Below are 13,285 nucleotides of genomic sequence, written 5' to 3'. Positions count from 1 at the left end.
AGTCTCACTCTTAGCGCTGCACATTATTTATTGTGTTTTCTCTAACTGGATTATTATTGAATGTTTCTATGAACAGCTGCTTAGGATAGAAAATACTTGTGTTTTTACTGCGCACTTATTTCATTATAGTGCCTTTCGATCTAGAAGCAATAATAAATTCTGAAAATGCCAACTTTTAGGCAGCCGTGTTAAAACTTTTACATTTCCAGTTTACTGGAGATTACTTGAGAAGTTCTAATTGAACGTATTAGGTTACGGTTTCACTTACTTTTCTCCCATAAGCCACCTTCACTCATATTAGGTGCTGCAGCTTTAGCTTGATTTATTATCTCGAACTGTTTGGCTTTATCTGTTGAAGTGAAGCACATATTATGAAGTCAATACACTAACACATTTCTTGGACAGCAGCATAGATTTTTTATTTTTTTTATTTTTTTATAGCACATACTATCAATAACCATATCCAGCACCTACAAGGGTGCAATCACATAACTGATGACCACTAGGGGGAGGGAGTAAGGGGGGGGGGGCTGGCAGCAAGCCAAACCAGTTGCTTTTATCTGGATTTAAATGGAATATGATTTTAATAGATCCTTACCCTCCCTTTCCACAGTTGCATATTTACAAGTATCTATGTAGTATCTACAACTGTCTATGGGGGTCATCTGCTTCTGTCTTCTGGGTAGAAACCTATGGAGCTGTAATGTGCAGGTACGACCAGGAGAGAGCCTTTCACCACTGGATGTAAATAAAAATAAAATCTGCAGCCATCGGCAGATGGGATTTTTTATGTCAGGATAAAGAGGCCAAAAGAATTGCACATTTATTCTTTAACCACTTCAAAAAGGGCACTTTCACCCCCTTCCTGCATAAGCCAATTATCAGATTTCAGCACTGTCACGCTTTGAATGACAACTGTGCGGTTATGCAACACTGCATCCAAAAATGAAATGTTTATCATTTTTTGGAGATGGAGAAAAAAAAAAATTCTTAGCTTTTGCTATAAAATCTTGGAAATAAGTCATTTTTCTTCTTCACTAATGTACGCTGATGGGCACTGATAATCATTAGTGTAAACAATGTACTCACTGTGCCCCGTCAGACTTGCCGGTTATGGGCTCTCCTTATCTCACACAGAGGCAGCGTCGGGAAAGGAATGCAGATGACACACGTTTGTTTACATGTGACCAGCTGTGATTGGACACAGCCGATCACATGGTAAAGGGCTGCTGCGATTGGACGTCAGTGGACAGTGTCAGTAGGGCAGTGGATGGTTTCAGTCTTTTTTTTTATTTTATTATTTATTCATTTAAATTTTACAAACTTAGAACAATTGTTTTAACATTATTTAATTTGTATTTTTTTAAGTTGAGGGGGGGGGTTGAGGCATTGGACGGTGTCGGTAGGGCGGTGGACAGTGTCAGCAGTTTTATTTCCCCCCACACTTTAGTTTTTTTTATTGTCCCCTGACATCTTAACTTTGAATGAACAGGAGAATGAACAGGAGAATGAACAGGAGAATGAACAGGAGAATGAACAGGAGAATGAACAGGAGAATGAACAGGAGAATGAACAGGAGAATGAACAGGAGAATGAACAGGAGAATGAACAGGAGAATGAACAGGAGAATGAACAGGAGAATGAACAGGAGAATGAACAGGAGAATGAACAGGAGACAGAGGCTCCTGTTCATTCATAAACTGATGCATCGTAAACACAGTTCACAATGTCTCAGTTATGAACGGACAGACAGTTTGCTGCGGAGAAAGAGAAGAGGCCAAAGGAGGACACAGGGGGACAGTCGGGACGTACGTCCCGCAGCGGTCAGCGGCTTATTTGAAAGGTATACATGCAGACCAGTGCCTGTAACTGCCCGCACCAATCGTTCTGTCAGTCAGGGAGGGATCATCCATAGGTGCAGGGTGGGTCAGACCACTGTGGGCTCGTGTGCAGTTAACACCCTGCATCCATGAATGATACGTCACTGCATAGTATCCAAATAAAATGACCTCCACTGCAGAACACTGGACAAACCCCCTTAAACCCCCCCCCCCTCCCCCTTATAAATGTTAGCGTTACTAAATCCAGGACCCTGCATTCACTATATCTGGCCTCCCACAGTACACGGAAATGCAATTATTTTTGTAACTAAAACGGCTAAAGACTTTTTCTCCTCAGCAGTATATAGCAGTCTTGTGACATATCAGTGTCTGGTTAAAGCTTTTAGGAGGAGGAGTTCTCATACTGCACTGTCTGTCCTCTGAGAATGCAGGACTCCTGACCCTCTGTCTGGACAGTGCTAGTTGGCCCTGTGCTGACCACATGCACGCTTCCCCAAAAAATCTGGACATGTGCTGGAGTCTGTGGAAGGAGGGGAGGATCTGTGCATACAGGATCAAACAGCCTTTTTACACAATGGGAAGGGCTAACCCCTTTAGGTTCCACAGCGAGTATAACAAGCATGCTTTACTGCATATACAAACTGATTTTACTGTTGTGGGTTTATTAACACTTTAGTGGACAACACAGCAGCAGCAAACTTAGGTCCTTCATTCATTCACCCTGTCTCCTCTTGCCACACAGAAAATTGTATAAACATACACCCTGAGAATTACATTACACGTACCTAGAACAATGCAAGGTTTGTTTTCTTCTTCATAGAAAAACTTAGGGTCATATGCCTCGATCTGCAATTATAAAAAAAAAAAAAAGGATGAAGAAAAGTTCCTTTGTGCAACATGGCAAGCAAGAATAATCAAAAGCATACAGAACCTTTGCACACAGTGCATCCATCTGCTGTGCAACTGGGAGGCACAGGTACCGCATCCAACCCCACTGTCTACAGTCTTTCAAAGTCTATAGCAGGCTGCGGCCCGAAAGCTGTACTCAGCGGTACTTGCGTTTTAGAGTCATACAGTGCATCCGGAAAGTATTCACAGCGCTTAATTTTTTCCACATTTTGTTACGTTACAGCCTTATTCCAAAATGGATTAAATTCATTATTTTCCTCAAAATTCTACAAACAATACCCCATAATGACAACGTCAAAATAAGTTTGTTTGAAATCTTTGCAAATGTATAAAAAAAAAAAAAAAATATCCCATGTACATAAGTATTCACAGCTCTTGCTCAACACTTAGTTGAAGCACCTTTGGCACCAATTACAGCCTAAAGTCTTTTTAAATTTGATGCTACAAGATTGGCACACCAATTCTTGGGCAGTTTCTCCCGTTATTCTTTATAGGGCCTCGCAAGCTCCAATTGCTTGGAATAAAGATCACGATTCTCAGCGTAATATCATCTTTCACATAATACAAAAAAAAATATTGGGCCAACTTTATGGTTTAGTTTTCATTATATTGAAGTGTACCCTTTCCTAAAACACTGCTGCGCAAATCCCCTTTAAGACCATTGGGCGGAGGTGACGCTTGACGTCGCTTCCGTCACCCAATGGCATGAAGTCGAGCGGAGGTCAGTACCCAGCCAGTTGCATATGCGAAATTATATATATATATATATATATATATATATATATATATATATATATATATATATATATATATATATATATATATATATAGTCACATGCTGTACTTATCTCCTCCTGCATACGGATTATAGGTGAATGTATAAATGTACAACATACATTTCTTTAGAGTTACCTCTTCTTTAGTGTAGCCCAGCTTTCGTACTCTGCATATACCGACATGCTTTTCTAGAGAGGATACAGGCATCCTGTGATTAGAGTCATAGGGACAGATTGCGGTCTCCTAAAAGAAAGAGAATAGAGTGCAAGGTTAGCAATAGTGCGAATATAAAAAAACAAAAAACAAACACACTATTGAAAGGTTGCTCAAAGTCAGTAAAATACAACTCACCTAAATCCTGACATGCCATTCTTCTGTAGATGATACATATAGGTTTGGATTTCAATGATGAAGACCGATTACTAATAGCTAGATTCAGGTAGAGTTAGGTCGGCGTATCAGTAGATACGCCGACCTAACTCTGAATCTGCGCCGACCTATGTTTAAGTGTATTCTCAAACAGAGATACACTTAAACCTATCTAAGATACGACGGCTTGTGCCGTCCTATCTTAGGGTGCAATATTTTGGCTGGCCGCTAGGTGGCCCTTCCATTGCGGTCGGCGTAGAAAATGTAAATCACTAGATCGCCTATTCACGAACATACGCCTGGCCGACGCAGTACAGATACGCCGTTTACGTAACGCTTTATCAGGCCTAAAGTTATTCCAACAAATAGTTGGAATAGTAATGTTAAAGTATGGCCACCGCTCCCGCTTTGAATTTAGAAAATTTTACGTCGTTTACGTCCACGAAATCAATAGGCCCGTGCCGCGTACTTAGCCGCAATGCACACTGGGAAATGTAGGCGGACGGCGCATGCGCCGTTCCAAAAAAACGTCAATCATGTAAGGTCAAAGCATATTAACATAAAACACGCCCCTTCAGCCGAATTTGAATTAGGCGCGCTTGCACTCGCCGCATTTACGCTACGCCGCCGTAAGTTAGGAGGCAAGTACTTTGAGAATACAGTACTTGCCTCTCTGACTTAAGGCGTCGTAGCGTAAATACGATACGCTACGCCGCCTTAAAGTTGCGACACTCTGTGTGAATCTAGCTATAGGTTTTTTTAGTAGTTCAAGTCAGAGACGATTTTCCTGGGACTGAGATACCCCTGCACCCAAATTATAACTCAGCAGTAGGGGTGCGAAGGTAGGCTCATAAAGCGTATATTTAACACAACTGACAGCACATGCAAGAATCCTACACAGAGCCTGAACCCAAAAAATAGGGAGATCCTACTACTGACCTAACAGAGTAATCACACAAATGACTGAATAGCTCAAAACATCAACATTTTATAAATATTTGGCCAGACCAATTTTGAAACAAAGCTGGTTGAAATTGTCATTAAACTTTGTGCCGCACAGGTGTTTTTTTAGCACCTGTCAAATCTATTTGTATGCAAAGTAGGTCATTCATATACAGTTGCAATAAAAAGTATGTGAACCCTTTTGGAATAATATGGATTTCTTCACAAATTGTCATAAAATGTGATCTGATCTTCATCTAAGTCACAACAATAGACAATCACTGTCTGCTTAAACTAATAACACACAAAGAATTAAATGTTACCATGTTTTTATTGAACACACCATGTAAACATTCACAGTGCAGGTGGAAAAAGTATGTGAACCCCTACTAATGACATCTCCAAGAACTAATTGGAGTGAGGTGTCAGCCAACTGGAGTCCAATCAATGAGATGAGATTGGAGGTGTTGATTACAGCTGCCCCGCCCTATAAAAAAAAAAAACACACCAGTTCTGGGTTTGCTTTTCACAAGAAGCATTGCCTCTAATTCTAGTCGCAAATGCGACCTGGCGCCCAGGGTTTGTCAAACCCTGGCCTAAGGAACACATCTAACCCCCTTCCCAGCCAGTGTCATTAGTACACTGTCCGTGTACAGTATTACCATGGTATCAGTGTCACTAGCGACGGGTAGCGTCAATTAGTGACCCTCCTAGATAGTGGCCCAGATTCAAGTAGAATTGCGCAATATTCGCGGGGGAGCAGGGCAACAATTTTGCCCTGCGCCCCCGCAAATATTTTCCGCTGCCCTCGATTCATGGAGCAGTAGCTCCGTGAATTGCGAGGGCGCGCCGGCAAATTTGCCCGGCGTAAGCGCGCGCAAGTTAAATGATCCCGCCGGGGGCGGGAATCATTTAAATTAGGCGCGCTCCCGCGCCGAGCGTACAGCGCATGCTCCGTCGGGAAACTTTCCCGACGTGCATTGCGGCAAATGACGTCGCAAGGACGTCATTTGCTTCTAAGTGAACGTGAATGGTGTCCAGCGCCATTCACGTTTCACTTACGCAAACGCCGTGAAATTCAAATTTCACGGCGCGGGAAGGCCGGCTATACTTTAGCATTGGCTGCCCCTACTATTAGAAGGGGCAGCCTTGCGCTAAAAGTAGCTGTACGGAAACTCCGTACCTGGCTTGCGCGGGGCCCGCGCAAGCTTGTGAATCAGTGGTAGTATGCAATTTGCATACTACACGCTGATCACAATGGGAGCGCCCCCTAGCGGCCCCCGCAAGAATGCAGCCTAAAATCTGCGAGGCATAAGAGCCTTATGCCGCGCAGATTTTAGCCTGCAGTCGGTGTAACGAGGTTCCTGAATCAGGAGCACTCGTTACACCGGAGCAAGTAAGCACTTGCGCTGCGTAACCTATGGTTGTGCGGGCGCAAGTGCTTCTTGAATCTAGGCCAGTGTCTATAAGCACCAGATTGCCTGCCACCCTATAGCCTAGTACACACTACTAGTTTTTTTTCCCTTATTCAACTCAGTGGGCTGAACGAAAATCAAAACTGACAGCTCAGGTCGTAGTCGCTGTACCAACAGTCCCATGTTGGTACAGCAATCTCCCCTGCTGTTCTACTGACCTCCCCCAGACAGAACACTCCGGTCAGCGCTCTCAGCCAACATGTCGGACGGGCCGCAGTACCCACAGACCGAATGTACTGAACAGATTCTATTGAACTGGCCGAGGCTCCCTGACATTCGGCCCGTGTATATGGAGCAGATTACAGCCCCACAAAATCGCTGCCATTACAGAACACTGTCTACGATTGCCTAAATTCCAGTATATATACCAGGGATACGCAATTAGCAGACCTCCAGCTGTTGCAGAACTACAAGTCCCATGAGGCATAGCAAGACAGCCACAAGCATGACACCCAGAGGCATGATGGGACTTGTAGTTTTGCAACAGCTGGAGGTCGGCTAATTGCATATCCCTGGTCTACACCATAGTTTGCAGACTTTCATACAAACCACTTCATATACACCTATTGGGATTTTTTTTTAACCAAAGACGTAGCAGAATACATTTTATTGGATATGCTTTATAACAAAAAAGTAGAATTATTTTTCTAAATTGTCAGTCTTTGCGTTTAAGAAAAAAAAAAAAAGTGGCGATCAAATACCAAACGAAAGCTTTGAGTGAAAAAATAAATAAATGTAATTTGTATACAGCATTGCATGACCGCACAATTTTAAGTAGCGCAGTGCTGAATAGCAAAATAATGGCCTGGTCATGAAGGAGGTTAAAGAGTGGAAACGTGTGTTTGAATTTTAGTGCAGCTCTTGTATACAAGCATCGCACAGCTGTGTCTATGAGAAGACAATACGGTACAGGCAATGTGTGTACTCTCTATATAAGGTGTGTACTCCTTTTTTATCACCTGCTCCTCTACCGGGCAGCTCTTCTCCCAACCCAGTTCCCGCAGCAGATCGTACAGCCGGCTCTGACATCGCTCAGTGTATTCCTTCAGTTCCTGAACCAAAGACAGACGGCTACCAGTGCTCAGACTCTCCATGTCCCCCATCTACAAGCACATAGACTGCACCGGAAAAGGAACAGGCGGGGATACCGCGTTCCAAGCCTCCTTCTCGTCCCTGTATCCGGAAGTAGATTTACAGTTTGCAGCAGCCATCTTACTTCCGGGCACTGTCCTCTTATGTGTGGTTAGCTGTATATTCCATAGCTAAAGTTTCAGAAACTGTCACTCTTTTAACAAAATTTTACTTTTAACTGCCCCTCCCTCCTCCTAGGTTGTCCCTGATTTTGGTCTGCTGCATAGACCTCTATAAAATGCACTATTTAGGGTAAATTCAAGGTATGGTTTGTATTGAATGGTTACATGGCACTAGCTTAAATCAATTTAAAGTGGAACTCTAGGCAACCCTTTGTCCTGGTGCATACTGAAGCTATCACATTAGGGTTGCCACCTGTCCGGGATTCACCCGGACAGTCCGGGTTTTGAATTAGGTGCACTGAACACACAGAGAAAGCTGGGAACTCTGCTGATGGGGACATTGATGTGAGGCCGGCTTCGCTGCTGGGGACGCTGATGTGAGGAGGACTCCGCTGATGGGAATACCACATGTAAGGAGCGACTCCGCTGATGGGAACACCGCATGTAAGGAGGGACTCTGCTGCTGGGGACACAGATGTAAGGAGGGGCTCCGCTAATGGGGACACAGATGTAAGCAGGGGCTCCGCTGCTGGGGATACAGATGTAAGGAGGGGCTCCGCTGATGGGGATACAGATGTAAGGAGGGGCTCCGCTGATGGGGATACAGATGTAAGGAGGGTCTCCGCTGATGGGGATACAGATGTAAGGAGGGGCTCCGCTAATGGGGACACAGATATAAGCAGGGGCTCCGCTAATGGGGACACAGATGTAAGGAGGGGCTCCGCTGCTGGGGACACAGATGTAAGGAGGTGCTCCGCTGATGGGGATACAGATGTAAGGAGGGGCTCCGCTGATGGGGATACAGATGTAAGGAGGGGCTCCGCTAATGGGGACACAGATGTAAGGAGGGGCTCCGCTGATGGGGACACAGATGTAAGGAGGGGCTCCGCTAATGGGGACACAGATGTAAGCAGGGGCTCCGCTGCTGGGGACACAGATGTAAGGAGGGGCTCCGCTGATGGGGATACAGATGTAAGGAGGGGCTCCGCTGCTGGGGATACAGATGTAAGGAGGGGCTCCGCTGCTGGGGATACAGATGTAAGGAGGGGCTCCGCTGATGGGGATACAGATGTAAGGAGGGGCTCCGCTGCTGGGGACACAGATGTAAGGAGGGGCTCCGCTGATGGGGATACAGATGTAAGGAGGGGCTCCGCTGATGGGGATACAGATGTAAGGAGGGGCTCCGCTGATGGGGATACAGATGTAAAGAGGGGCTCCGCTGATGGAGATACAGATGTAAGGAGGGGCTCCGCTGATGGGGATACAGATGTAAGGAGGGGCTCCGCTGATGGGGATACAGATGTAAAGAGGGGCTCCGCTGATGGAGATACAGATGTAAGGAGGGGCTCCGCTGATGGGGATACAGATGTAAGGAGGGGCTCTGCTGATGGGGACATAGATGTTAGGAGGGGCTCCGCTAATGGGGATACAGATGTAAGGAGGGGCTCCGCTGATGGGGATACAGATGTAAGGAGGGGCTCCGCTGATGGGCATACAGATGTAAGGAGGTGCTCTGCTGATGGGGACATAGATGTTAGGAGGGGCTCCGCTGATGGGGATACAGATGTAGCGCCCATGTACTTTATAGTACTGGTGCTAGTCAAATTTAAGTATAGATCAGAGTGTAGCGCCCCCTTACTTTCAGTATGGGCACTACGCTAAAGTTAGTGGGGAATGGGAGAGTTATTTTGCTCCCATTCACAATTTCTTAAATTGCAGGGCTGCTGTCCTTATAGAACTGTCTTGTAGGTCAGTCTGCGTTTCAGGGGTGCGTTTCCACCTCTGGGCGGCAGTTGGCTCTAGAGGGGTTCTGGCAGAGTCACTTTTGCCCAGCAGCCAATTAGAGGAGTTTTTCCCTCGCTGGGCATGCTGGGGAAGGGTATATCTGGGGCAGACGCCATTGATTCTAGGTCCTTTTTCGTGGGGTCCGAGTTCCAGGTGCGGCATCCACCTTCAGGGTGCGCGCATCCATGGACTACCTGGCCGGAGTTGCGCACCATGCAGAGCTTCATCCTGATGATGAGAGGGGCCTCAGCGACTTGCTGGGTCCCAACCTTTGCTAAGAGGATCCTAAGCTGAGAGCCGTGCGGTGGGGAATTAGCTCGGGGAGAACCCAGAGAGAGGTTATCTAGGAGGCCTGAACGAACCATCGGGGATCTGGTCACCACGACACTGACAGGTATATTGCAGCTGTCAACCGGTGATCTTAACTGAAAATTTACTGGGAGGATTCTCTCAATCCAATTATTGCACCTTAAATAGCTAGGCCTGTGGCAGAGGTCCAGAGTCAGGCCTGTGGCAGAGGTCTGTTCCTCCCAGCGATTTACAAGTGAAACTTCGGCTGCCAGGCTTGTGGCAGAAGTCTGTCCGGGGGCACTTTACCCACTCTGGCTAGAGTGGCGACGAACTGATCTCATTATTACTAAGAGCAGGACTGCTCTTTTCATATCCAAGGCCTGATACTAAAGTTGTTCTCATGCTTCATCAACCTTTCCTATCTTATCTTATGTTGATGTTGGCCATGTTGGGCCTTGGAATAAAGCATTGAAGAAAACCCAATTGATGACTGGACCTTCGCTCATTGCCTCAACTCACTAGCATTACCCCTAGACACCCTGCAAGGTAACTCAATACGCCGATCCCACAAACAACCAGCGGCTCCTGCGGGGTTAGCGCTACAAGAGTATAGTTAGACTCTGATCCTGATTGTTAGGTGTGAGAATAGGGCCTCTGTCTCAGCTTGGCTGTGCTGTGGGTCATTCTGCTGTATCGGGGTGTTCTTCCAGCCCTGGTACTGCAGGTTTGGGTGCTCTTCCCAGCAGCCAATCACGAGGGTTTGTCCTTTCTGTGCATGCTGGGTATGGGTATTTATGGGACAGACGTCATTGATTCTGGGTTCTACTTCGTCGAGTGTGGCACCCACCTTTAGGGTGGCCACATCATGGCGCTATTGCGTGCCACATGGTGTTCCTGGCTCTGGGACCATGTTGGCCCGGAGCATCTGAACCAGCGATGGGGATCCAGTGAGCGACTGGGTTCCCCCTTTTGAAGATCCCAAGCTGGGTGCTGTTCGGTGGGAAGTCAGTCTGAGGAGCGCCATTGAGAGGCTGGCGGTCCAATAGGGCTTGGATGAAACCACCGGGGATCAAGGTAGCCGGACACTGCGGGACTGATCACCTGTCAGTCGGTACCTGGGCGACCTGTGGCAGAGGTAACTTCTGAGGCTCTTTGAGAGGGGTCTGTGGCAGAGACTTTCTCCCAAGTTAAATTTTACCAAGGAGGGTCTATGGCAGAGACTTATTCCTACAATTGTCCGAGTGATACTCTGGCTGCCAGGTCAGTGAGAGAGGCCTGTCCGGGTACACTGAACCCATTCCGGCGGGAGTGGCGCAGAGAAGTGTTACGTTTGGGAGCAGGACTGTTTCCTATCATTACGCCTGAATCCGCTATTCTTCCTCCTTTCAACTTTACTTTCCTCACCACAAGTTTTTTTTTTTTTTTTACCCGGCTGGGTAATAAAGAGCACAGCAAAAGAGCACCTGTCGTGGACATTCCTTTACTTCTGTTTATGCACATACGCATCATTCACCCCTAGAGAATTCGGAGGAGCCGGGAGGTAACACGCCGCCCAAAAATCCAGCAGCTCCACTGGGGGTAATGCTACACAGATGTAAGTAGGGGCTCCACTGATGGGGACACAGATGTAAGGAGGGGCTCCTCTGATCTGATGGGGATACAGATGTAAGGAGGGGCTCTGCTGATGGGGACATAGATGTTAGGAGGGGCTCCGCTAATGGGGATACAGATGTAAGGAGGGGCTCCGCTGATGGGGATACAGATGTAAGGAGGGGCTCCGCTGATGGGCATACAGATGTAAGGAGGTGCTCTGCTGATGGGGACATAGATGTTAGGAGGGGCTCCGCTGATGGGGATACAGATGTAGCGCCCATGTACTTTATAGTACTGGTGCTAGTCAAATTTAAGTATAGATCAGAGTGTAGCGCCCCCTTACTTTCAGTATGGGCACTACGCTAAAGTTAGTGGGGAATGGGAGAGTTATTTTGCTCCCATTCACAATTTCTTAAATTGCAGGGCTGCTGTCCTTATAGAACTGTCTTGTAGGTCAGTCTGCGTTTCAGGGGTGCGTTTCCACCTCTGGGCGGCAGTTGGCTCTAGAGGGGTTCTGGCAGAGTCACTTTTGCCCAGCAGCCAATTAGAGGAGTTTTTCCCTCGCTGGGCATGCTGGGGAAGGGTATATCTGGGGCAGACGCCATTGATTCTAGGTCCTTTTTCGTGGGGTCCGAGTTCCAGGTGCGGCATCCACCTTCAGGGTGCGCGCATCCATGGACTACCTGGCCGGAGTTGCGCACCATGCAGAGCTTCATCCTGATGATGAGAGGGGCCTCAGCGACTTGCTGGGTCCCAACCTTTGCTAAGAGGATCCTAAGCTGAGAGCCGTGCGGTGGGGAATTAGCTCGGGGAGAACCCAGAGAGAGGTTATCTAGGAGGCCTGAACGAACCATCGGGGATCTGGTCACCACGACACTGACAGGTATATTGCAGCTGTCAACCGGTGATCTTAACTGAAAATTTACTGGGAGGATTCTCTCAATCCAATTATTGCACCTTAAATAGCTAGGCCTGTGGCAGAGGTCCAGAGTCAGGCCTGTGGCAGAGGTCTGTTCCTCCCAGCGATTTACAAGTGAAACTTCGGCTGCCAGGCTTGTGGCAGAAGTCTGTCCGGGGGCACTTTACCCACTCTGGCTAGAGTGGCGACGAACTGATCTCATTATTACTAAGAGCAGGACTGCTCTTTTCATATCCAAGGCCTGATACTAAAGTTGTTCTCATGCTTCATCAACCTTTCCTATCTTATCTTATGTTGATGTTGGCCATGTTGGGCCTTGGAATAAAGCATTGAAGAAAACCCAATTGATGACTGGACCTTCGCTCATTGCCTCAACTCACTAGCATTACCCCTAGACACCCTGCAAGGTAACTCAATACGCCGATCCCACAAACAACCAGCGGCTCCTGCGGGGTTAGCGCTACAAGAGTATAGTTAGACTCTGATCCTGATTGTTAGGTGTGAGAATAGGGCCTCTGTCTCAGCTTGGCTGTGCTGTGGGTCATTCTGCTGTATCGGGGTGTTCTTCCAGCCCTGGTACTGCAGGTTTGGGTGCTCTTCCCAGCAGCCAATCACGAGGGTTTGTCCTTTCTGTGCATGCTGGGTATGGGTATTTATGGGACAGACGTCATTGATTCTGGGTTCTACTTCGTCGAGTGTGGCACCCACCTTTAGGGTGGCCACATCATGGCGCTATTGCGTGCCACATGGTGTTCCTGGCTCTGGGACCATGTTGGCCCGGAGCATCTGAACCAGCGATGGGGATCCAGTGAGCGACTGGGTTCCCCCTTTTGAAGATCCCAAGCTGGGTGCTGTTCGGTGGGAAGTCAGTCTGAGGAGCGCCATTGAGAGGCTGGCGGTCCAATAGGGCTTGGATGAAACCACCGGGGATCAAGGTAGCCGGACACTGCGGGACTGATTACCTGTCAGTCGGTACCTGGGCGACCTGTGGCAGAGGTAACTTCTGAGGCTCTTTGAGAGGGGTCTGTGGCAGAGACTTTCTCCCAAGTTAAATTTTACCAAGGAGGGTCTATGGCAGAGACTTATTCCTACAATTGTCCGAGTGATACTCTGGCTGCCAGGTCAGTGAGA

At 47.3% G+C, this 13,285-nt stretch overlaps 1 protein-coding gene across 1 annotated transcript in view; it reads right to left on the bottom strand.

Annotated features, from left to right (window-relative positions):
* The window catches only part of SNRNP48 (small nuclear ribonucleoprotein U11/U12 subunit 48), a 29,241-nt gene extending 21,795 nt beyond the window's left edge, over window positions 1–7,446 (bottom strand). The window contains exons 1-4 of the mRNA XM_040353685.1: window positions 7,273–7,446; window positions 3,663–3,770; window positions 2,627–2,687; window positions 269–349 (exon numbers count right to left, since the gene is read on the bottom strand). Of these exons, the coding sequence (XP_040209619.1) occupies window positions 269–349; window positions 2,627–2,687; window positions 3,663–3,770; window positions 7,273–7,416 (394 nt within the window). The 5' untranslated portion in view covers window positions 7,417–7,446. The remainder of the gene's footprint in view (window positions 1–268; window positions 350–2,626; window positions 2,688–3,662; window positions 3,771–7,272) is intronic.
* Between the last annotated feature and the right edge of the window lie 5,839 nt (window positions 7,447–13,285).

The sequence above is a fragment of the Rana temporaria genome, chromosome 5 (genome assembly GCF_905171775.1).
Source record: "Rana temporaria chromosome 5, aRanTem1.1, whole genome shotgun sequence".
NCBI lineage: Eukaryota > Metazoa > Chordata > Amphibia > Anura > Ranidae > Rana > Rana temporaria.
The sequence above is the reverse complement of the archived record's forward strand: the minus strand, read 5'-3'. Positions and strand labels throughout refer to the sequence as shown.